This window comes from Acinonyx jubatus, chromosome B4 (genome assembly GCF_027475565.1).
Source record: "Acinonyx jubatus isolate Ajub_Pintada_27869175 chromosome B4, VMU_Ajub_asm_v1.0, whole genome shotgun sequence".
Lineage (NCBI taxonomy): Eukaryota > Metazoa > Chordata > Mammalia > Carnivora > Felidae > Acinonyx > Acinonyx jubatus.
The window spans coordinates 68,164,690-68,191,495 of NC_069387.1; the positions used below are offsets into that span (position 1 = coordinate 68,164,690).

General features: G+C 36.1%; 1 protein-coding gene across 5 annotated transcripts in view; it reads right to left on the bottom strand.

Annotated features, from left to right (window-relative positions):
• Nucleotides 1–2,860: 2,860 nt before the first annotated feature.
• GXYLT1 (glucoside xylosyltransferase 1) overlaps nucleotides 2,861–26,806 on the bottom strand; it is a 47,380-nt gene continuing 23,434 nt past the window's right edge. For 2 of the 5 annotated variants that reach the window (XM_053226131.1, XM_053226132.1), the window contains 5 exons: nucleotides 23,120–23,371; nucleotides 16,192–16,315; nucleotides 15,705–15,877; nucleotides 3,950–4,107; nucleotides 2,861–3,705 (listed from right to left, as the gene is read on the bottom strand). In XM_053226131.1, the coding sequence (XP_053082106.1) occupies nucleotides 3,678–3,705; nucleotides 3,950–4,107; nucleotides 15,705–15,877; nucleotides 16,192–16,315; nucleotides 23,120–23,371 (735 nt within the window). In that variant the 3' untranslated portion in view covers nucleotides 2,861–3,677. Of the gene's footprint in view, nucleotides 4,108–15,704; nucleotides 15,878–16,191; nucleotides 16,316–23,119; nucleotides 23,372–26,806 lie in introns of all 5 variants that reach the window. The other 3 variants (XM_027035912.2, XM_027035913.2, XM_027035914.2) reach the window with 2 other exon arrangements.

The window sequence follows — 26,806 nt, forward strand, 5'->3', positions numbered from 1 at the left end:
TGAATCCATGTGGTTAGTCTTGCATAACCCAACACCTGGGATGACTTTAGAACAATATTATAAAGGAGGCTATCTGTCATCATGTTTCCACAGGTCTTAGCTCACAAACTGGGATCCAGGTAAAAAAAAATACAATGTTGATCATCACCACTAAATTTAGGTCAGTGAGTAGAGTGACCGGAAAAAGACTCTAGTATTGATAAATCAAACCAAGGTAGCTGTGCTGCCCACCTCTATGAAAGCCAACACCCCTCCTGACCCTGGAGGGTCTCATGAACTGAAACACAAGCCAGGAAGACAGTTGCATGGGGAGGGGGTGCTAAACTAAAAACTGACTGTTTCCATAGAATTTCTCTCCATCTCCACTTCTCGATTTTCCCACTCTCATTCCATCTTTTCTCTTACTCTGCCGTTTGCCATTCTCACTTTTACTCCCCTCTCTTTCCTCACTTTTCTCACTTTCTCTTTTTTCCTTCTATTTGATTATTCATTTATAATCACCCCTTTCTGCTCTGCTTTCTCTTTCTTAAAAACTCCTCCTTACATAATATAAGCAAATTCATACTGGAGTTATAATACATGTCAGAAAACACTCATCCACTCACCCTAAGGAAACAAAATGATATGTATAGGAGGCAACATAACAAAACAGAACCTCAACAGTAATGCTCGTGTGGCATGTACAAACCATAGAGAATGCATTCAAATCTGTCATTTCTGTTGAGTCACATAACTTCCTGACTTATGACTTCTGAGTCTCATGAGGTGGGAAGAGCATATTGATTGTTTACAAACCAAGGCACATGGAAGGTGAAATGAAATGCCTGGGATCCCAGACCAAGAAAATAATCCAGATGTAACACACAGACTAGTTTTCTTTCCACTATACCAGTAACATCTCATGGGAGGCAAGACGAAAGAGCAACAGATAAGCGGTACTATTATTTCAGGTTCTAAAGTGTCCAAAAGATAACTGGGTTACCTTATATATTATGAACTATTCCTCACAAGGAAAAAAATTTTATGTATTGCTTTAAAATGTAAATCACAATATATATTTTCTAAAGGTTTCCAAGTTCTTTTAAGATGGCTACTTCATACAAATAAAGTTTGACTACAGTTTGAAGTCATTCCACTTTGGTAATATCGTAGCCCAGAGATCGTTCTGAGGTCAGAATTGTTCTAACACAAAGACTCAAAGAACATTATATAATGTAATTTATATAAACTGCATAGATATACTGTTTTATGAAAAGAAATATAATATGTTCTCTAAGTTGTTCTACAATTTTATTTCATTAATGCTGAGAACTGCCTTTCTTAAGAATTCTCAAAGAAAAAGTTACCCTATCTAAAGATAAATTCAGAAAACTCATTTTACTATTGTTATGAACTTTCTGTAATAACCTAAATTTTAGGTAAATATAGCCCCTAAAGTAGGAAGTTTTCACCATACCCCAATTTATGGTAAAATGCCCAATTAAGTCAGGTCTGAATAAACCAGATGAAGAACCTTCTAACTGATCTACAGTATGGAGCATGTGACAGTGTAAATAAGTCACAACATGAGACCACAGTATACAGTTCAGTTGGATTAAATCATGACCATACTCTACATAGTCCCAACCCACTCTATTAGAGGCTCTCTGTTCACTGAGGAAATTAAAACTAAGAAACTTACTAATAATATAAATTCCTATTTTTTCAATAACCCCAATTACTCTAATATTTCAGAATCACATTTATAATCCAGCTGTGCCAAGAATTATGGTATTCTAACTTCAATCTTCAAGTGGGCAAAATGATTCCTAATAGTTCTAAACTAGCTGACAACAGAATCACCTGAGGTGCTTATTAAAAACAGAATCATATGACTTATTTTTGTACCCTAATTCTAACATCGGAGACAATTAAGGAAATTTGCTTAGTAATGGATAGTAAATGACGTCAAAGGAGGTATGATGTCATCATAGTTACCAAAGTACTTATAGCGATGAAATAATAGGCTCTCTGGGATTTTCTTTAAGAGACTCTTCAGCAAAGAAAAGGGGAATAGATAATGCAAACATCGTTTAGATATTTTAAGGGTTTGATCTGGGCAAGAAGTACCACTGTACTGTTCTACTTTTGCGTAGTTTTTAAATCTCTTCACTAAAAAAAAATGTTTGCAGACTCCATCCTAGACACAGTGTACAAGAGTCTCCTAAGTGAAGCCCAGGGATCCAAACTCAACAAGCTCCCCACGAGAGTCTAATATAGACAGGCAAAGTTCTCTCTTGGGGGCCACTAGAAATGATCTTATATGTACCCTCCAAACTTCAAAATTCTAGGATTCTCATTTTCTACTCAATAAACTCAATTTCAGCACAGTTCACAAGATCTCATATTCACCATGGCATTCTGCCAAGGACATAGAGGCTGTGTTCTCTAAACCCATCTATTCGAAGAATGCTGGGCTGGTTATTAACTTCCAATTTGCCTTTTTTACACCTTCCTCTCTCAATTTGACCCTGACTAAAGTGAAAAAGACAGGGGACAACCACACTGACCATGTCTATCTGCATATGTCATGTTTCCACAGAGGGCACTCTAGCTTTATAAAGCTAATCACCACTATTTTCACGCAAGTGGTATTCTTCCTTCATGATTTTCCCTTCTCTAAGTACTAAGATATCAAAAGGGAAAAGAATAACCATGTAGTACTTACTAAAGTGAGACATACACTGCAGGACAGTACATGCTAAGTACTCAGAATCTACAGTTACGTTAGAGAATAGTCAAGAACACTGAGAGAAATAATGTTTCAAGATTAAAAGAAAGTCTTAAGTGATGCTCAAAAAAGGAAGACATGTACATTAAACCAATCAAAACTACTTTTTTAATACTCAGAACAATCTTCTTAATCCAAATCATTCGTGAATGTTGTCTGACTGACTTAAAGTAAGGCTCTCTACATTTGCTTCTTCAAAAGTATCTTGCAAAGCCATTCTGAGGTAGAAGAAAAATAAAAGTTTAAATGGACCACCTTTTTTCCTGCTTCATTGTAACCAATATTACTGTTCACAGGAAGTATACAGCTTATGCATTTTGGTCCATCACATTTTCCACAATCACGGAAGTACACTAGTTAGGTTCTCATTTATGATCAGCAGATCTTTTGCTTCCAGAATGCCCAGTAAGGCTGAAAATTTTCATTCAAAGTGATGAAAATTTCCAAAAATATCTTTTTAACAATCTCAGATCTGAGTTTTGGCAAGACAGGTTAGCATATACAAATGAAAATACTACATTTCACAAACACACAAAGAGACAAAAACTCCCAACATTTTTACCGTTTTTTTCACTTTCTTATACAGCTCAGTTTTAAACGTGCAGCTTACTTATAATCTAATCTTAAACATGATTGTCACAGAAATAGTTTAAAACAGAGATGAAATGTATAAAGGCACACATCGATTGTCAATAGTTACATCGGTTACATCACATTGCTTTAGAAACAGAACACGTTCTGTTCCTGTAAACTTTGTGTCACACATTTAAAGTGAGATTAGTGCTGACATAAAACTACTGCTATACTCACAGTTTGAGTGTTTTCACTGTGTATGAGGTACATTTTCTCCATCCATACACCCCTACTGTTCTTACTTACTTGAGAAGAGTCAACCAAATTCTGTAGGCTACAACCATTCAATGTTTTCATCAATACTGGAATGACAGCAAATAACATTACAAAACATCAGAGATCAAAAGTGTCTTCTTGTTGGGATCCAATACTTTAACTTATTCTTCATTACATGAATATTTGCTTATTTAACTTCTTCAGGAAAAACAATTATTCTGAAGATGAATAATTCCTTCCTGAACACTTCATTCAGGACTATTCCTTCACACATATCCCCTGATATTTTGTTGTTTTAATTCATTTGATTTGGCAGTCACCAAGAATCACCTTTCCTTTGGTGGTCTATCATAACGATCTTGTATGCTTTTTGTTAGCTGTTTGATAAATATTTTGTAAATTTTTCCACAGTAGGTATGGACTGTCTTTTGTAGTTCCAGTTCTAAAGGTTTTAATAAGGAACGGATGTTGTCATCTTTAAAAGAACACTAGAGAAAGAAAATAAAAAGACAAAGATATATATAAAAATTTAATTAAACTCCAAACAACTTCTTCAATCAATTTAATATTGGTAACTTCCAGTCTCACAAAAAGTATATATGCTCAACAAATATGTTCAATGAATTAAATGGCTGTATGATCTCACATTAGTGGAGAAAGTCAGAGTAAATCACTGGGGGCATCAGGGAAAGTTTTTCAGAGAAGATGTAATGGAGGCAGGGCATCCCAAGCCAAGGCAAGAAAGAACATGTACAAGGGGCAGAGAAGGCCCAGAGACACGTACTGGTATAAGATGATGATCAAAAGTTCTGAAGGTGTCTGAGAGACACTAAGGAAGGACAAAAGTCACTCTGGTAACAGTGTTGAGGCTGTACTACAAAGGATTGAGAGAAAGCCATGGAGTGGGAGGAATGTAAAACGCCAGCACAGTTCAGGGTTTCCCGAAGAGCCCCTAACTGCACAAAGGGGTCCCATGGGTAAATGCATTTGGGAGCTGCTGCACATTATGCACTCTTCGTGGGAACTCACACTGGCACATGAAAAGCCCAAGGGTGTCTGGGGGGCTCAGTCGGTTAAGCATCTGACTTCAGCTTATGTCATGATCTCATGGCTTGGGAGTTCGAGCCCTGCGTCAGGCTCTGTGCTGACAGCTCAGAGCCTGAAGCCTGCTTCAGATTCTGTCTCCCTCTCTCTGGGTCTCCACCCCCCCTCCCCCACCACTTACACTCTCTCTCTCTCTCTCTCAAATATGAATAAACATTTTTAAAAAAGAAAGAAAAAGCAAAGCAAAGCCGTAAACAGTAAAATGAAAAATACACATGTTGAACATTGTTTGGCCCACTATTTCCAAAATATATTTTTGACCAGTCCTTTTTCCCTGTAAAATACATTAATATCCCAAGGAATATATTTTGAAAAATACTGTAGTAGCAGCTAAGTGGAAATAACTTGTGATTTTAGTGTTTTCAACCAGCTCTGTTTTTTTAAAATAATTTTTTCAAGTTTATTTATTTTGAGAGAGAGCGGGAGAGCACAAGTAGGGGAGGGACAGAGGGAGAAGGGGATAGAAGAATCCCAAGCAGGCTCCATGCTGTCTGCGCAGAGCCCATTGCAGGGCTCGATCCCAAGAACGCAAGATCATGACCTGAGCCGAAACCAAGAACAGGACGCTTAACCTACTGAGCCACCCAGGCATCCCTAACCAGCTATATTGTTTTATTTGGCCTTTGCAACTAGGCATTTTTTCAATTAGAATGATAGATGGGGCTTGAAAATGGAACATTTTATGTGAAAGTTTGGTATTAGTGAAATATGCAAGATCTTGAAGGAAATCCAGAACCTAAAATCACAGAAGGATCAAATGACCTGAGGTCATTCCCAAGGTTCACCACCATGACACTGAGTGGAAGGAAAGGAAAGGAAAGGAAAGCACCACTTGAATCACAATTAGTGAGTCTGCAGGAAGCCACAGCCAACCTTTGGAAACAGGATGAACTTGGATGATAATTTGTAACATGGCTTTTATCACTGTATAAATGTAAACAGATGCTAAACCCCAGTATCTCTTCAGAAAGAAAACTATGAGCATTAACTGCATGAAACCATCACTCTTGGGGTGATTTTCAAAACCCAATCACATACACTGAAGATAAACATTGTTTTGAAGATCAACAAAAGGGGGGAAGGGGAGCTTCACAAGGAAGAATGTAATGAAAATAATAATTTAAAGAAAGAAAGAAAGAAAATAACTGACACATAGGTATCTGGGAGAAATTAAAAGCTGGACTAGTTTTGTTTTGGTTTGGTTTGGTTTGGTTTGGTTTAAAGGACCTCCTACATGCAAAGCACCTAAGAGCTTTAAATGTATTAAGCATTTAAGCCTCACACCAACTTTAGGAACGGTAATATAATTACCCCACTTACAATCAAGCAACTAAGTTACAAACAACTGAGGCAAGGAGAGAGAATTCTCCTAGTTACAAAGGTAGTTAAGTAGCCAAGCCAGAATTCAACCCCAGCTCCAAAACTACAAGCTGCCGACCACCACACAGCACTGCTTATCCAAATAAATATATGAAACTGTGTCTAATCAGTTCCAAAAGTCCTGTTGAAAGGTAAAGCTCAATTAACAGTGGGAAACTGGGAAAACAGCTATGCTGTGTAAAGGTGTGCCTAAAATTTGTTTGGGGTTAAAAGCAGCAGCCATGTTGAACGAGGCAACCTTTATCAAGTGACACTGTCAAGTAACATCTCAACGTACACAAAAAACATGCTTGGACAACTGTGTTTGAGAGGCAGATAATACTGCGAAGACCAAACTACGATCTTTTTCTTACTCAGCAATGACAATAAAATAAAAATATTACAAAGCTGCTTAAAAGTTAATTCCCAGAGGGGCACCTGGTGGCTCAAGCAGTTAAGCGTCTGATTCCTGATTTAGACTCAGGTCATGATCCTATGGTTCTGTCAGTGCAGAGCCTACTTGCTATTCTGTCTCCCTCTCTCTCCGCCCCTCCCCTGTTTGCTCTTTATATCTGTCTCAAAATAAAAATAAACTAAAAAAAAGAGTTAATTCCCACAAATATGAAGTACTTGAGATTCAGTTCATTCATTTTCATGTTATTTAAATCCAAGTGCTTGTGGTTAAGAAATTTTTTCTTCCCTGAGAAACTATTTTGATGAAGATTTTTATGAAATAATAACAGTGCCTCATGAATTAGAGCTCTAATTTTAGTCCCAATAACACAACTAATTTTACCTTTAAGAGAGAAGATGATAAATTACCAAAATTTCCAACTATATAAATACAGCCTGAAGCCCCAGCACCTTCTGCCATTCATATAATTTGTAGCACCAAAAAGTTGTGCAGGACATAATTTGCATCTAGGTGCTCCCCTTCCCAGAGGCCACATGTGGCCTTACCTGACTACAGGCCTCTTTCCACACTGGATGCTGTGCCTGACTCATTCACCTTTCCTTCTCTGCCTAGTACTCATCCTTGTAGCTCAGTTCAAATGTCTGCACTTCTGAGAAGCCTTTCCTCATACAGTTAATCACTCCTTCTTCACTGGCACAGTACCCAGTACACAAACTTTTAAGATCATGCTTTTATACATAAGACTGTCAGTTGAAAGGCAGTGAATAAGTATTGAGGCTAAGATGACCACAATTAGATAATCTGAGGCATTTTCAAAGAATAGAACAGGTTTTTAAAAGATGACAAAACAGCAGTTCAATCCAACAAAATGCTGAGAGCCAAGTACACACAAGAAGGTCCAATAGTAACCCTAAACCACGATTTCACCTTCCATGGTTTCTGTTCCCTGCAGCCAACTGCAGTCTGGAAGCAGATGGTCCTCCTTCTGACACACTGTGAGAAGGTCAACAATAGCCTAACGCTGCTACAATGCCTCACTTCATCCCATCACATAGGCATTTCATCATCCCACATCATCACAGGAAGAAGGGTGAGCACAGGACAATAAGATATTTTGAGAGAGACTACATTCACATGACTTTTATTACAATATATTGTTATAACTGTTCTATTTCATTATTGGTTATTGTTAATCTCTTATGTGCCTAATTTATAGAGTAAATTTTATCACAGATATGTATGTATAGGAAAAAACAAGTAGGTATAGGGTTCAGTACTATCTACAGTTTCAGACATCCCCTGGGGGTCTTGAAACATGACCCATGGATTAGGGGTGGGGACTACCATTGCATAGGAGGGAAACACTCAGAACTCCCTTGCAGAGATAGTTATGCAAACATAAGCAGGATGTGGAGTAAATCAAAGTTAACACAGAACCACCAAGAAATGTAATTCAGAATGAAATACATGAAGCAGAAAATACCTTATAGAGCAATAAAATGTTTTGTTCCCATTTTGCATTCGCAATTTCTAATCTTAATATTTTTATTCACTCAACAACTAATATTTAACAAATACGTATGGACTGTAAAACCTGATTTGCTGGAAGACTCAGCCATGCATTTACATTTTAAAGATGGTTCATATCCTTTATAATTCAAATTGTTCATCTGCATTCAATGGCTATGACTAAGTTTCTGTCTGAAACTCACATAAATACCCTTGTCTGAATGCAATGCTTTTAAAAATTACACTTCTCGTTGAATTATAGATAAGGGAAGATAAAAACACTAAGCAAGAGCACCATAAAAGACTGATTAACTTCATTAAATTGAAAAATGGAAACATATAGCAATAGTTAATACAGATCCAAAACAAACACAAATAATCATTAATTCAGTATTTAAAAATATTTTAAAAGATTTATTTTTTAAAAATCAAGCATAATTAATCACCTTAAAACCATTACTCATCTTTTTAAAGGTATATATTTACCAAAGATAAAAGAAAAGATCATATAAAACTCGTGAGATTTAATTCCTCAATAACAGATTTTCTTAATGCTCAAAGGAAACAAAGAAATCCTATTTTTCTAGGAATGCATTTCTTTTCAATCGTGCAGTCTCAGAATCCCAAAAGTACTTTTCTTCATTTTTATCACCTTTTGACAACCCACGATAAAGCATTATTAATATACGAAATTGATTTCTGAGGGCATACAAGGTCTGCTACATTAAAATGAACATCAACACTAAATTTTATAATTCTTCGGTGAGTGTCACTGTATCATGATAAACTGATTACCCAGAAACTTTATCTGTCAAGTTTACAGAAGAAGAAACTTAGCAAATACACAAAATGGTAGCCTACAATGCTCTCAGCACTGCACCTACCGCCACGTTTGAGAAACACCAATTTCCAGGAAAAAACTTCAGTTCCTTATCACTGCAGATCATCACTTAACCTGGCCCTGCACCAGCACACTGACCCCATCCCAGCCACTGCGAACCCAGCACTCCATCCAACTGAACAGCTCCACACCTGACCTCTCTGTGGACTTGTGAAAAAAGCATTTTTTTGTGTAGAAAACCCTGAACCTTTTTCTCAAGCAGTACTCTGCCCAGAAAGACCATCCTCCTGGAAAACTCTTACTCATTCAAGGCCCACTTCAAATGGCTCCTTGTGAGGCCTTCCCTGGCCCTTCAAGGCAAAAAGCTCTTAACAGTTTCAGTACCATCTCCGTCACAACGGATTATAGTTAAGTATTTTCATTCTCATTCCTATTAATGAGGATGTACTAGGCCAGTTATTAGCAATAAAAAAAAACAAGTACCTAGAAAATAGGGTCAATCAGCTCTTCTCCTGACCCCCACACTTAAACCAAACTAGCACTATTATCTATTTATGTTCTGTCTTCACATCCACATAAGATTAGGCACAGTCTAGTCGAACAAAGTACATCTGCATGAGGGATAAGTGGCTACATCTATTTCTCCCAAAGTATCAGTGAATTAGCTGCACAGACAGTGAAGACATAGCCCATTAAGCAAAATCATAAATCCATTTGGATTTGCCCCAAGTCTTGGTCCCCAACATATTCATTGAGACCTAGTTCATGCATCCATCTAGGGGTATGTAAAGTATAATCGCTCCCTTGGCACAAAAACAGACACATAGACCAATGGAATAGAATAGAAACCCCAGAACTAGACCCACAAACGTATGGCCAACTAATCTTTGACAAAGCAGCAAAGAACATCCAATGGAAAAAAGACAGTCTCTTTAACAAATGGTGCTGGGAGAACTGGACAGCAACATGCAGAAGAATGAAACTAGACCACTTTCTCACACCATTCACAAAAAGAAACTCAAAATGGATAAAGGACCTGAATGTGAGACAGGAAACCATCAAAACCCTAGAGGAGAAAGCAGGAAAAGACCTCTGACCTCAGCTGTAGCAATTTCTTACTTGGCACATCCCCAAAGGTAAGGGAATTAAAAGCAAAACTGAACTACTGGGACCTTATGAAGATAAAAAGCTTCTGCACAGCAAAGGAAACAACCAACAAAACTAAAAGGCAACCAACGGAATGGGAAAAGATATTTGCAAATGACATATCAGATAAAGGGCTAGTATCCAAAATCTATAAAGAGCTCACCAAACTCCACACCCAAAAAACAAATAACCCAGTGAAGAAATGGACAGAAAACATGAATAGACACTTCTCTAAAGAAGATATCCGGATGGCCAACAGGCACATGAAAAGATGCTCAACGTCGCTCCTAATCAGGGAAATACAAATCAAAACCACACTCAGATATCACCTCACGCCAGTCAGAGTGGCCAAAATGAACAAATCAGGAGACTATAGATGCTGGAGAAACGGGAACCCTCTTGCACTGTTGGTGGGAATGCAAATTGGTGCAGCCACTCTGGAAAACAGTGTGGAGGTTCCTCAAAAAATTAAAAATAGACCTACCCTATGACCCAGCAGTAGCACTGCTAGGAATTTACCCAAGGGATACAGGAGTACTGATGCATAGGGGCACTTGTACCCCAATGTTTACAGCAGCACTCTCAACAACAGCCAAATTATGGAAAGAGCCTAAATGTCCATCAACTGATGAGTGGATAAAGAAAGTGTGGTTTATATACACAATGGAGTACTACGTGGCAATGAGAAAAAATGAAATATGGCCCTTTGTAGCAACGTGGATGGAACTGGAGAGTGTGATGCTAAGTGAAATAAGCCATACAGAGAAAGACAGATACCATATGTTTTCACTCTTATGGGGATCCTGAGAAACTTAACAGAAACCCATGGGGGAGGGGAAGGAAAAAAAAGAGGTTAGAGTAGGAGAGAGCCAAAGCATAAGAGACTCTTAAAAACTGAGAACAAACTGAGGGTTGATGGGGGGTGGGAGGCAGGGGAGGGTGGGTGATGGGTATTGAGGAGGGCACCTTTTGGGATGAGCACTGGGTGTGGTATGGAAACCAATTTGACAATAAACTTCATATATTGAAAAGAAAAATAAAAAAATTAAAAAAAATAAAGTATAATCGCTCCCTGTCAACTCACCTTAATTACATAAAAGAGGATTGTTAAGACGGGGGGAAAAAAGAACAGATATCTAAGGCAAGGGTGGGGGAGGGGCAGTATAATTTTTTTCATTGTCAATATAAAGCAGATGCTTAAAAGAGGAAAATGAGTGATGGGCACTGAGGAGGGCACTTGTTGGGATGAGCACTGGGTGTTTATGTAAGCTAACTTGACAATAAATTATATTAAAAAAATAATAATAATAATAATAATATTGTGCTGATGGGGGGGGGGAGGTTTAAAAAAAAAAAAGAGGAAATCCCGTTTACAAAGGCAACAAAGAAATTAAAATACTGAAGCATAAACTTATGATCTGTTCAAAATATGAACAAATCTATTAAACATTCATGAAAGACACAAATGGAAAGATAGCCCTTGTTCTTGATTAAGATGTCTCAACAACCAAACGTCTCAACACCATCAAAATGTCTGCAGCTCCTAAGAAGCGGACTCACTACCAATAAAAATACAAAATAAGTTAATATTTGTAGAAAAAGATATCTACAATAGCTAGGAAAACAGTAAGAACAGACTCTGAAGAAGTAACCCTACCAAATATTAAAACATAACACAACACCTTTATAATTAAAATAGTATTGCATTAGTACAAAAATAGGCCAATGTAACAAAACAGAAAATCCAGATATTACAACAGAACTTTAGTATATAATAAAGTCAGTATCTCAAATCTTTGGGTTAAAGACAGACTTAAATAAACGGGTATTGAGACAAGATAGCCATTTGGGAAAAGGTCCATACCTCACCGAATACAAAATATTAAGTTCCAAATTGAGCAGAAGACTAAATGTAATAAATGATACAGTATGCAGGTGAATTTTTCTACAACCTGAGTGTAAGAATTAAAAGGCTTTCTAATTATGAATTTTTCTTAAAACTTTTAAAAACTTGATTACATAAAATTAAAAAAAAATTTTTTGCAAAAAATGCTATAAACAAAGTAGAACTGGCAGAAAATATTTCTAGCAGATATCACAGATAAAGGACTAATGTCCCTAAAATACAAAGAACTTACAACAATTGGCAGGAAAAGAGGGGGGAAGCAAACACCAAAATTCCCTCATGGTGATGGTTGCACAACTCTGTAAATATGCTAAAAATTACTGAATTATGCACTTTATTTTTTAATTTTTAATGTTTATTTAATTTTGAGAGAGAGAGAGAAAAAGACAGAGTGCAAGCAGGGAGGTGGGGGGTGGCAGGGCAGAGGGAGAGGAAGACACAGAATCCGAAGCAGGCTCCAGGCTCTGAGCTGTCAGCCCAGAGTCCAAGGTATGTCTTGAACTCATGAACTGCAAGATCATGACCTGAGCCAAAGTCGTAAGCTTAAGGGACTGAGCCACCCAGGAGCCGTGAATTATGCACTTTAAATGAGTGAACTTTGTATATATAAATTATGTGTCTAGAAAATTATTTATTTTTTTAATGTTTATTTATTTTTGAGAGAGAAAGAGAGCACAAGTTGGGGAGGGGCAGAGAGAGGGAGACACAGAATCCAAAGCAGCTCTAGACTCTGAGCTGTCAGCACAGAGCCCAACACAGGGCTCAAACCCACGAACCATGAGATCATGACCTGAGAGTCGGACACTTAACCAACAGAGCCATCCAGGTGCCCCTCAATAAAATTATTTTTAAAAACCTATAGAATAGGTAAAAGAGACCTGAAAGAAAATTCACCAAAGAAAAGATATGAAAATGGCCCTTACATATATAAAACGATGCTGACCTCACTCATAAAAGAAATTAAAACTAAACTAAGATTCCATTTCTCACTCATCTAAATGGCAAAATTTTGAAGGCTTGAAAACACACTCTACTGATGAGGCTGTTGGGAAATAGGCCTCCTCATAAAATGTGGGCAGGAATTCAAATAATCCTTCTGTAGGAGAAATAGGCAGTATCTTCAATCCTTAATGCCACTTGCAGGAACTTACCCTGAAGATACATCTCCCATCAATACAAACATATATACGGCAAGGTTATGCACTGCTGCATTATTCAGAATTCAATATGTTGGAAACTATGAAAATGTTCAAATGTAAGAGATTGCTTGAATAAACGCTGGTATATACACAAAACTCTGAAATAGGATACAGTCTTTAAAAAAAAAAAAAGATAAATGGGTGGGGGGGATGCGTGAAACAGGTGATGGGCATTAAGGAGTGCACTTGTGATGATCACTGAGTGGTGGATATATAGAATTGTTGAGTCACTATATTGTACACCTGAAACTAACATAACACTGCATGTTAACTATACTGGAATTAAGATAAAATTTTTTAAAAAGAGGAAGAGATTTATTAATGCATGAATTTTTAGACTTTTAAGTTAAAAAAACAAAGCAAATAATATAAACAGTATGCTTATATTTTGTGTAAGAAAAGGGGATTACAAAAAAGAAAAAGAAAAGGGGTATTACAAAATATACATGTATCTGCTCATATATACAGGAAGGACAAATCAGAAAACAATGAAACGGGTAATTTATGGGTTTGGGGGCTTGGGGTGGAAGGGGAGGGGGAAAAGTGATACTTCTGAGTAAACCTTTATATAGTTTTGACTTTTATTAACATTTAGCATATCAAATTAAAGTTGAATCAGTAGGAGCATCTGGCTGTGTCAGCCAGTAGACATGCAACTCTTGATCTTGGGGTTGTGATTAACTCCCCACACTGGGTATGGAGATTACTTAAAAATAAAATTAAAATAAAAAAATAAGTTGAATCAATAAAGGAGGAAAAAAACTTAAAACTGAAAGCATATCGAAGCAAATAAACCCAACTGTATTTCAAATGAATAAAATAACCACACTGAAAGGTAGGAAAAAGAACTAATCCAAGTAGCTGCTGAACACAGTATTGAGTACATGCTCTCATGGGGGTATGGGGGGAAAGTGGTAGATAATGGGAACAAATCCTTAACTCTTCTTAGTAGGTTGGTTTTTACCAAAGAATACAGCATTTCTAAAATTATTTTAAATGTATTGTAAGATTAAGCAGATAGGATGTGCTTTATGTCAAAAGGCAGGATTCTAACTGTGGAAGGAGCTAAAACATGAAAACAGAGTAGAAAGCAGGAAGAGCCTTGGGGCAACAGTGGAGGTATCAGTGTGGGTACATGATTGTATATCATATACACTGAATGCATATATGTGTGTATTTAATTTTCCTAGCTCTGTCACTGAAAGAGTTCAGTGGCAAAGACAGTGGCTCAGAAGCAAAGACACCCTTGTGGCAATAAGCATGCCTAGCACCCAGAGCCCTCTAAAAGAAACCAGAGCTCCTTTGACAGATAGCTATTTTCAGGGTTAAGACAGGGAACGTAAAACAAGTTGAGCCTAGCATATTTTGTTGAAAAAATAATAAAGAGGGGTGCCTGGATGCCCAGTCGGTTAAGCATCTGACTTTGGCTCAGGTCATGATCTCATGATTCGTGGGTTTTAGTCCTCCATCGGGCTCTGTGCTGACAGTTCAGAACCTGGAGCCTGCTTCAGATTCTGTGTCTCCCTCTCTCTCTTTCCATCCCCTATTCATGCTCTCTCTCTCTATCAAAAATAAGCATTAAAAAAAATAATAATGAAGTGGTACTCAAAACAATGATGGGAATATGTCAGATGAGCACCCGAGTTTACCAAAAGGGACTCCCAATGACCAAACTGGAAACAACTTAGGCATCAACATAATAAAAGGAAATACTGCATTATAAATCATTAAAAAAAAAACCTATCAATGACTTCTTACTGTTAATGTACAGATCAATAAATTGATAAAAAGGGATGGCTCTACTTTACAGGAGAATGCTAGAGTGCCAAAGTTGTATGCAGAAGGACAGCTAGGGCTGGATAATCATCAACTTGCGACTACCACAGTAAAGACTGGTTTGAACAAGAACCAACAATGGATGCTATATACAGTTTAGAAATTTTGATGAGAAGCAGGGTATTTCCATAAGAGGGAAAAAAACCTGCACAATGGAGAAACTGAACGACATTTTGAGTGAGTGATTAAAACCAGCATCACCAATGAAGGGCAGGCACACAAAGGTGACTGTGAATGTGATACCCTGAGAAGGACACATCATTTACACAGTGTTTTGCCCTAGAGGACATACCCTAAACCTCATCATAAGGAAACATCAGACAAGCCAATATAAAGAACAGTCTAATACGGAAGGAGGTAAAGAGGCTCTACTCTCCAAAAATGTCAATGTCATAAAAGACAAAGAAAAACTGAGAAACTGTTCTACATCAAGAAAGTAAAGACACATGAAAATAATATATCAATATTAAATTTCCTGAGTTTGGTACCTACACTGTGGTTAGTAAGAGAATGTCCCTGTTCTTAGTGAAAACACACTCAAGTCTTTAAGGAATAGAAGAGCATTATGTGTGCAACTTATATTCAAATGGTTCAGAAAAAAACATGTCTATATAGAAAGAGAACCAATGATAAAGCAAATGATGTAAAATGTTAGTAATTAATGAACATTAGTAAAGGATATGGGCATTTTCTGTATATTCTTGCATATTCTCTAAGTTTGTAAGAATTTCAACATAGAAAGTTCAAAAAATAAAAGAACACATTCTTACATTTCTCAGTGCTTCATAAATAGCTCTAAATGCCGGTTGTTTATCATCATGGTAAACACCTCTGTTCCCATGAAGAATAAAGATTCCTTCTTCTTCTGCTTCCTGGCAATTGCTTCCATATATACAATGATCTGGTCGATAATTCCATTGACATGGAAAAACAAAAAGGCTTTCTATGTGAAGAAAAATAAAACAATAAAGCAAATAACTCTAATTCCACGAATGAACATTCTGCAAAAATTTTAGTTTAAAAATACTGCTCTTACAGGAAATTTAAAATAGTGCAAAATACGCTTGGCATTTAGATCCCTTCCTACGAAAACAACATGAAGAAAAGTTTAAAAATAAACGTTTTACTCTGTCTTAAACATAATTAGTGATATTCATTAATATAAGCCAAAGTCAAATAAATGCATTTCTTCATTTTTGACTACATATTACCTGATTTTTTACAAATGCAAAGAATAAAAGAAATTTAAATGATTACCTGGATTATGAAAAAAGATGATATTCAACAGATCTTGATCCCCCCATGTGATATTCAGTTTGTATTTTTTAAGCAGTGGCATAAGTATATCTCCCCATCGCAGCCGTACAGCTGTCATGTCATTCTGTGGGGAAATACATCAAGAAATGCTCAGGCTTCCATGTTTCAAATGGCAGCACAAGGACAGTTCCCCATTCTTCCCTTAGCATTACAGAGCAGCAAGGAGAAATGCAAACTTCTTTTCTTATAAAACCAAGTGACTCAAATGTAAACCTAAATGTGAGTAGGGCTGTCCATTTGGGAGCAGGGAAGATAAAAGAAGACATCTGAAGCCGCATGTAGAAGTGACAAAACTAATAAAAGTCAGGAAAGAATAGGAAAGAGAAAGTAGGTGACAGTGTAAAGTACTATGACTATGACCTTATCTTAAAATGCAGATAGTTTTAGTACTTGTATCATATGTCTAGATATCACCTATGTCTATGTCACAGAGCTTTTTGGGGTTCAACCTGTTAATGTATAAGGTACTTGGAACTTTTTATCTAATGTATAAATAAAAAGTACCTGGCACATAGTACATACTTAATGTTAGCTATTACTGTTACCGTGATCACTATCATTCTCAGACTGATTTGCTAATTTTTTATAATTGACATTTCAAAGAAATCCACTTGAAACTGATAAATCAAAAACAGGTAGTGAATTTTATCATTTGCCTTTTCAGTCTCTGTAAAGTTGCTCATAAGCTCATTATTTTAAAGCAGAAAGTCAAATACCCAAGGAAACAAAAGAGTTCAAAGAGGGCTCTGGATCTCGTGAATGTGGGTGACAAGTGGTGGAGGTGAATACTAAGCCTTTTCAACTCATTTCCTTCTTTTAAACTCTCCAGACTTAAACCAGTATTCCTCAAAGTGCAATTTACAGTGTGCAGAACAGTGAATTTTTGATGTCCTTCACAATATTAAGTACAGAAATTAAGAGTAACATTTAGAAACATTTATAGCAATTCAAGAGAATAATTTTATATTTAATCTAATATGTTTCTAGTCACACACACAAAAATGTAAAAAACATTTTTCTAGTAACTTATATATATCATTTTTACAAACATATTGGCTCATGAAAAACTAAATTTAAAATACAAAATTGATCCTCCATACACAGTTTGAATGGCATTGTTATAAGCTATTCTAGGATATATAATAAACACAATGGGAGTGTAACAATCTATTCCTTAAGAAAGAGAAAGAAAAGCCAGAGTTTCTGGGGGGAAAAGCTACATATTTAAACTAAATATTATCTGCTATAGTCATATTACCCTCGTGCCAAGTCTCTCAACACAGTAAACACAGTAATTATAAAATAATCAGGAATTCCCCAAAACAATGACTGAAAGAAGTTTTATTAAGGAAATAATAAGAAAATACTTTGTTGAAAGGAGGACTCTGAAGTAAGTTATTTAGCATGTTAACTAAATGTTCTTAGGGTAAGAAAAGGGAAATCTGAATTATAAAAGGACAATGACTAGCAACACATTCAACACACAGGGCTGGTGAACCCCTTGTACCATGCCATTTTCAAATCTTCATTGGATTCTGTGCATTCAAATACATAATATAAATATATAAAGAAATACACCTATTCAGGGGCACCTGGGTGGCTCAGTCAGTTGAGAATCTGACTTCGGCTCAGGTCATGATCTCAGGGTTCATGAGTTTGAGCCCCGCATTGGGCTCTGTGCTGACAGCTCAGAGTCTGGAGCCTGCTTTGGATTCTGTCTCTCTCTCTCTCTGCCCCTCCCCCACTCGCACTGTCTCTGCCTCTCTCTCTCAAAAATAAATTTTAAAAATATTTTTTAAGAAAAGAAATATGCCTATTCAAAGAAAAAAAAAATCAATGAAAGATAAAATTACAAGGTCTAGTGAAGTCTTCAGAAAAAAAGGAAAATAACTTTAAGGAAAAGTTCTACTATAAAAATATTTGATAAAAATATATAAAAACCATGTTAAAAATAACACTATTATATGCTAATTATATAACCTAGAATATCCAAAACAACTAATGAAAAACTATACAAAATTAGTTTAGAAAAGAGGAATTACATATAAAAGAAGTTCAAGTTAATAGAAACTGTTTTAAAAATAGAGAAATGGTCAAGGGGTATGGACAAAGAGCCATTCCCAAAGGAGGAAACAAAAATGGCGAAAAATTAAATGAACACGTAATTTTCCACACTGGTAGTATAGTTGACTAGGAAAGTGTAAGTTAAAATAGGAAGTACTTTTCAGTCATATAACTACATGCTCATACTAGTACACAAAAAAATAAAACCAAATCATCCATTCTCTGCAATCTCAAACACATATGTACTGATATAAAAATCAGTTATATATTTATTGAGTGAAAAATGCAAACTTAAGATATATAAGAGGAATTTATTTTATTTAGCTTATTTATTTATTTTGAGAGAGAGAGAGTATGAGAGAGCAGGGCAGGGGCAGAGAGAGAGAGAGAGAAGCAGACAGAATTCCAAGCAAGCTCCAAGTTGTCAGCGCACAGCTTGATGTGGGGCTCTATCCCACGAACCATGAGATTATGACCTGAACCAATATCAAGAGTTGGATGCTTAACAGACTTGAGCCACCTACGTGCCCCTATAAGAGGATTTTATAGGTAAGTGCTCATGTACATGTTTATCTGTTTCAAAACACATTTTTAATGGGTCTGAAAAATACAAAACAAAGTTTATGACGTCATTTGGGCAAAGAAATGAAACTGGGAATAGAGGTATGCAAAGGGTGGGACTTTTCTTTTTATTCTACATACAATTAAATAAAATTAAAAACATAAATTTTTTAGGGGCACCTGGGTGGCTCAGTCAGTTGTGTCCAACTTCGGGTCAGGTCATGATCTCGCAGTTCATGAGTTCAAGCCTCTTGTCAGGCTCTGTGCTGACAGCTCAGAGCCTGGAGCCTATTTCAGATTCTGTGTCTCCCCCTCTCTCTGTCCCTCCCCTACTTGTGCTTTCTCTCTCTCTCTAAAAATAAACATTAAAAAAAATTTTTTTTAAAGAGGCCTTATTTATATTCTTTGTTTTTTCCCAATAGAAAAAGGTTAAGAAGCATCCTAACAGGGATTCAAGACTGCAAATATAATCATAACAAAATACAAAGCAACAGCTTAACCACGACTGTATCATTGTATACCATGCATAATGAGAAACAACAAAAAAGTAGAAGTTTTATTTGAATTTTTAATACATAACTATAATGCATCAGGTTGGAAATGAACAGTCATGAATTGTAGGAACTGTGTGACAGCAAAGCAAATTAAGAATTTAAAGTATGGTCATTATCTTAAATGGGTAGTCTTACAGCTTTTCATCCAATAAGAACCATAGGGCAACATTCACAGATGTGTACAAAACAGTTTAGAAAGTTACTACAAGTAATCAGTTATATCACTAGAGCCAGAAACTGTAGAATCAGTAGGAAAAAACAAGGCAATGTTTGCTACAGATATAGTCTGGAAAACAATCAGGAAAAACAAAGACAGACATATGAAAAAAGGAATCAAAAATTAATACATTTTATAGAAACCTCTCACCAATCATAAATATAGTAACATCTGAAAACAAAGCAAATCTCCATTGTTCCCACAGGGCAAGAACAGGTTTGGAAAACAAGGACAGTAGATGGGAAGTAAATTGCACCTGCTGAATTAATGTATAATCATGCCTCTCATAGCCTTCTTTAGTAAGTCTATAATGCACAGATGAAAACACAAGTTTAAAAGTCTTGAAATGATTTCAACTCCCATATCTACATCTCTAGTTGGTTTTAGAACATGCCATGACAAAAAGGAGGAGAGAAACTGCTAAAGTATTTAAGAGTGACATTTAAGTAAGTAAAAGATAATCATAGATTTGAACTAGATAGTTGTAACTTTGAAACGTTTGAGACAATAAATAATGGTGTTATACTAAATTATCTATGGTTCTTTCCAACAGTAAACTTCTCATAATTCTATGAATTTTGAATGAAGAGTTACTGAGAAGTCATATTATTCCTTAGCAGGTAATCTTACAGCACCATCTTCTGGTATAATATTACTGTGCATAGGCTAACAATCCAAAAAGGAAGACCTCATGGTATTATGCCTGTTTTATTTAGTAAAACCTATGGTTCATGAGATTTTAAAACTCAAGCTATATTAACAAATTGGGTAATTGAAGAAATGTTCACTGTTAAGCAAGAGCATAGGTTACACTAGCCTCATTAATGCATTCAATTGCAGGAGACAAAACTGAAAAGAATCAAGATTTCAGAAAGGTTCAGAAAACAGGGAAGCTAAAAACCAAACCAAAACAAAACAAAACAAACAAACAAAACCAGGTTTACTACATCTACAGAAAATAAGGATGATGGGTACAAATGGTCCTAAGACTCAAATGTCAAGGCATGGGCGATGCTGCAAGAAGCAATGTTGCCTGTATCAAAGATAAATCGAGGAAACAACTCTAAATGGGGCCAAGATTTAAATGAGACACACAAATGCAGTAATAAATAATGGTATTAATTCCAGTTCACCAGGAGGCATAAGAAAAATATCTGACAAATATACACACATATATCCTCATATCATAAAAGACATAATAGACTTTAATGTTTAACATAGCCCTAACTAGATATAAAGGGATAAACAGTAAGTCCATATGGGTGTTTCAGAAGTCACTGATTGGAGCTAACATTTAGGTGCTTACTATATGCCATGCTCTGCACTAAGCATTTTCTTTTTATTTTTTATTTTAATTCCAGTATAATTAACATACAATGTTAGGTTCGTTTCAGGTATATACAACATAGTGACTCAACAATTCTATACATTACTCAGAGCTCATCATAATACGTGTACTCTTTTAATCACCATCACCTATTTCATCCTTCCGTCCACCTTCCTCCCCTTTGGTAACCATCAGTTTGTTCTCTATAGTCAAGAGTCTATTTCTTGGTTTTTCTCTCTCTCTCTTTTTTTGTTCATTTGTTTTGTTTCTTAAATTCCATGAGAGATCATACGATGTTTGTCTTTCTCTGACTGATTTCATTCAGCACTAAACTCTCTAGATCCACCCATGTTGCTGCAAATGGCAAGCTTCCATTCCTTTTTGTGACTAACATTCCATTGTATGTATATACCACCTCTTCTTTATCCATGTATTGATCGATGGGACACTTGGGTTGCTTGCTTCCATAATTTTATGGCTATTCTAAATAATGCTGTATAAACATAGGGATGCGTATATCTTTTTGAATTAGTGTTTTTTTATTCTTCGGGAAAATACCCAGTAGTGGAATTACTGGATCATATGGCATTTTTATTTTAAATTTTTTGAGGAACCTCCATACTGATTTCTGTAGTGGCTGTACCAGTTTGCATTCCTACCAACAGTGGCCAAGGGTTCCTTTTCTCCAGATCCTTGCCAACATCTGCTGTTTCTTGGGTTTTTTATTGTAGCCATTCTGACAGGTTTTGAGGTGGTATTTCATTGTAGTTTTGATATGCATTTCCCTATTAATGAAGGATGTTGAGTATCCATTCATGTCTGTTGGCCATCTGGATGTCTTCTTTGGAGAAATGTCTGTTCTTCTCTTCTGCCCATTTTTTAACTGGATTATTTATTTTTTGGGTGTTGAATTATAGAAGTTCTTTATATATTTTACATACTAACCCTTTATCAGATTGGTCACTTGCAAATATGTTCTCCCATTCAGTAGGTTGTCTTTTGTTTTGTTGATGGTTTCCTTTGCTATGCAGGTTTTTATTCTGATGTAGTACCAATAATTTACTTTTGCTTTTGTCTCCCTTGCCCCAGGAGACATATCTAGAAAAATGTTGCTACAGCTGATGTTAGAGAAATCACTGCCTATGCTCTCTTCTAGGATTTTTATGACTTCAGGTCTCACATTTAGGTCTTTAATCCTTTTTTAGTTTATTTTGTGTATGGTGTGAGAAAGTAGTCCAGTTTCATTCTTTTGCATGTAGTTGTCCAGTCTTCCCAACACCATTTGTTGAAGAGATGCACTAAGCATTTTAAATGGATCTCCTTTAAACTGACAACCTACACAAGTCCAATTATTATCTACTTTTCAGTTGAGAGAATTAACATTTGAAAATTAACCGGCTAATGGTTAAACAAGTGCACAGGTGGCAAAGTTAAATATAAAGAGTTTGACTCCAGAGCCCACAAATTACAATGACATAAAACTCATCAACATAAAATTGGTAAATACAACATACTCATGTATTCACAATGCACAGAGAAACTAAATAGCCTGATTCTTCCACTGACCCACAATCTGAGAGGTAAGAAACATGCAAGAATTTTTTTTAAAGTTAACTTCCAATAGCTCCCAAATAGCTCACGTTTACTATGTGTTAGCCACCATTCTAACTCAATCCTTACAAAACCCTATGATATAGGTAATGTTATCTGCCATCTTCATTTCACAGACGAGAAAACTAAAGCCCAGAGACATTAAAAATTTACTCAAGGTCCCAGAGGTTTGAACCAAGCAAACAAGCTACAGAGTCTTAAGCTCTTAACCACATCTCTGTGTTCCCCCAAGATGTTCTACAGCTGCGCAATTATGAAATGACAACTACTACCTGGAATAACAATCCAGGAAGATGAAATTCACTACTTAGTGTAATGTTATTTTACTTCATTGTAATGACATCTGGCTTGATCTACCACAATCCTCCAACAGACAGAATAGTATGAACTCTCTTCTTCGATTATTCTAAATAAATGGAAAATTTCTGAATAGTTTAATCTACTTTTTAATAAAACAAAATTAAATTGGAAACCAAAAAATGTGTGGGGGGAAAACAAAGAAATTTCAACCAAGCACCTGTATCAGTGACTTACCTTGAAATACTTCCTTCTCATTCTAGTCATATTCATCAACATAACTCCAGAGTTTACTCCAGTTTTTCCATAGTATGGGTGTCTGGCAAAGCGATTATACCATCCTATTCGAGGCTCTTCATGTTCTGGTGCCATTGCAGCAATTTGTGTGGAATTAAATTTCTTTAGTAAAGACCAAATATCATCAACTGGCCGTAAAAAAAGGATATCCGTGTCCACGTACAAGAGTGAATCAACTTCTTTCAGGATTAACTATAAGAAGAGAATATGAAACAATAATTATATTTCTATTTATTTAATATAAAATAAGAGAAGCTTTAACAGTAAAAAAAATACCTATGAGATAAACTAATTTACATTAATTTTGAAGACATTTTTCCTGTGTCATTTTTACAATAGCATATATATATATATATGCACTGTGCTAATCTTTATATTAACTTTTAGAAAAAAAAAGCTACAAAAACAAATCAGAACAAAAAAATAAATACTGTACTAACAATTGGAAAAATAAAGATTTGGGAGGAAATTCTTTTCATGATGGAAAATAACATTAACTTAGCTGACTTACATGTTGAATCTTAATTTCCTGAGATAAATACAGAAATAAATCAATACAAACACAGATCTTCTCAACATGTTCTCTCGGTCTATAACACTAATGGCTGGTATGTATATATCATTTTGGTCTCAACTAGAAAATGATGAACCCAAACCACCTAGTTCTGGAGTCCACACTGTTTTGTCTTTGTGCTTAACTTGTGGTAGGGTCCCCTACCTACCTAAGGAAAGAAAGAAAAAAAAAAAAAAAAACTCAAGGTAACCTGACTATACGTGTACATGACAACATCCTTCATGACCTTGTAACATGAGATCACTTAATCGGACTGCATGGTTGTGTGTGTTACCATATATGGGAGACAAAGAAGTAGAAAATACATTTAAAAACTACCCCACGTGGCATTCGGGCTCAGTTCTTTGGGCACGAACCCAACTGAGCAGTGCCGGCATGAATAAAGTTGCTTCCTGGAAAGAAAAGCCTCTGTGCACGACTCTCTGTGCGAGAATCCTGCTACAAACTATCTCCAACAAATCAAAGTAAATGTGCATGTACTTAGCAAGGGTGAAGACAAAACTTGTCCTGAAAGAAAGACTAGCTACGTTGTTATTTTCTGAGAGATGTTAAATATGTTTTCTACAGGGATTTTTCAAGGAAAATACTTTATTTCTGCCTTACCCAAGAAGTTTAGAATCCAACTCTCACAAATTTAAATTTATTGCATACATCAACATATTAGTACAACTCAATTATTACATTTACCTAAATCTTTTGGTGGCTCAGTTGGTTAAGCCATTATCTGATTCTGGATTTCAGCTCAGGTCAGGATTTTGCAGTTTGTGGGTTTGAGTCTCTTATCAGGCTGTATGCTGACACCATGGAGCCTGCTTGGTACTCACTCACTCTCTCTCTCTCTCTCTCTCTCTCTGCCCCTCCCCCACTTGCACTCTCTCTCTTCTCTCTCAAAATAAGTAAACTTTAAAAATTAAAAAAAAAAGAAAAGAATATAAAGAGAGTAAGAGTTTGATCCTCATTCTGCTCCTTTTCAAAGTTGTTATCTCCTCCTGCTGCTAAGGTTGAGTCATCACCTTAATGAGCAGCTTACCAGGCTGCAATCAGTCCATTCTCTCCTTGATTTAATATCAAGGGGGTAAAAAATCTGATGGTTTGACTACAGAGCCTGAGTAGGGAAGATTCACTTGTTCACAGATCCCAATTACAGGGTATGTATGTATATGCCTGTATGTCTGTCTCTCTTTGGGATGCAGAAAAGTGAAGGAAATTGTTTTTATATCAACATGTTGCTTCTGTACCATGAAACAAAGTGTGTTTACAAATTATTATATTGTTAGTAGACTTGGAAGACACTGATCACTGTTGAGAGCCACTGTTAACTGGAGATCAGACGTAAGGTTAAATAATAACCATGTCAGCATTTTTTCTATAGTTCCTTTTGGAGGAGGCAGGAGTTGGAAGAGCTTACATTAGTTGTTTTCATCAATCTATATCAAACGAAGAGAAGCTCCATGAAAAAAATTATAACTTAGAAAAATAAAGCATCAATTTACTTAAATCTAGTTAAAAAGATGCAGAAGTAACAGTGAAATATGAGGACAATTTGACAGGTTTCAAATATATTTACTGTTTCAAATTCCATTTAGGAATTTAACCAGATTACAACACTAAATGATCTGGCAAATTTCATATCACAACATTAACAATTTAACTTGTTAATAATGCAGAACAAAATGGAAGAGAAATGGTTATAATATTAGGCTTCTATCATCACATACTATTTTTTCAGTAACACATTTATTTAATGCCATATTGTATTTGTTTAACCCCTGCCTCCCACATTGGACAATAAGCTCTAGGAAAACAAGTCTGTTCCATTCATTCCTATATACCCAACACTTCTGTACAGACTCTTGGCAGAAAACAAGCACTCAATTTATTAACTAAATGAATGGGATACTACAATGATTCCACATTAAAATTCTGTCTTAAACTTTTTTATTTTTATACTTTACTTATGGGGGGGGGGTGGGGAGGAGGACAGAGAGAGAACAGAGAGAGAATCCTAGGCAGGCTCCACACTGTCAGCACAGAGCCGGATGTGGGGCTCGAACTCACTAACTATGAGATCACAACCTGAACCAAAGCCAAGAGTCGGACATTTAATTGACTATATCACCCAGGTACCCCATAAACTTCTAAAGTCTACAAGAAATATCTAAAACTTCTCGCGCTTTTTCCCTATCTAATCCCTTATTTGTGTGCTTCTTATAATGGAAGCAGAGACTGAGGAAGATCCTAGGATCTGAATTTTTTATGCACGGCAACAAAGTTACTAGTTAGGCAGACTCTGCTAAAAATTATAACTTTAAATCTTACTGATGACTTGGATTTGATAAATTATGTTCCTAGTATACTAAGAATTGCCTTACTCCACTTAAGAATAACAAATAACTAAAGTTTCCTCCCCCATAATTCAATCACTTTCCAGGATCTTGTCAGCTTCTTAAGTTCAATATTCTACTACCATAACTATTTTACACATTATAATGGTCCTAACAACTACTGTGAATTTTAAAACTGTGGATAAAATCAACTCAAAAGAAAGAGGTAATCTTGCTTCTGAATATTTTTACGTTTAAAAAAATGATCAGGGTTTATCACCAGAGAATAACACCAAAGAATCGCTCCACTGAATAAATGGTTCCCATTTCCCTTGAGTTCACATGCCTTAAATTTGTGTCTGTGTTGGGGTGCCTGGGTAGCTCAGCTGGTTAAGCATCTGACTCTTGGTATCGGCTCAGGTCATTATCTCATGGTTGATGGGCTCCACCCACACTGTCAATGCAGCCTGCTTGGGATCCTCTCTCTGCCCCTTCCCCACTCTCCCTCGTGCACACTTGCTCTCTCTCAAAATAAATAAACTGTAAATAATTAAAAAAAAAAAAACACACACCTTGCCAACTGCATTAAAATATAATCAGGAAAGAGTAATGTGGCTTGGTATAAGAAAGAAATGGCTATTTAATGATGCAATCTACTTCACTTCCCAAATTATAAATGCAGTGGGCAACTAGAAGGGGAGACTGTCCGTGCAGGCCTGGCTCCATTAA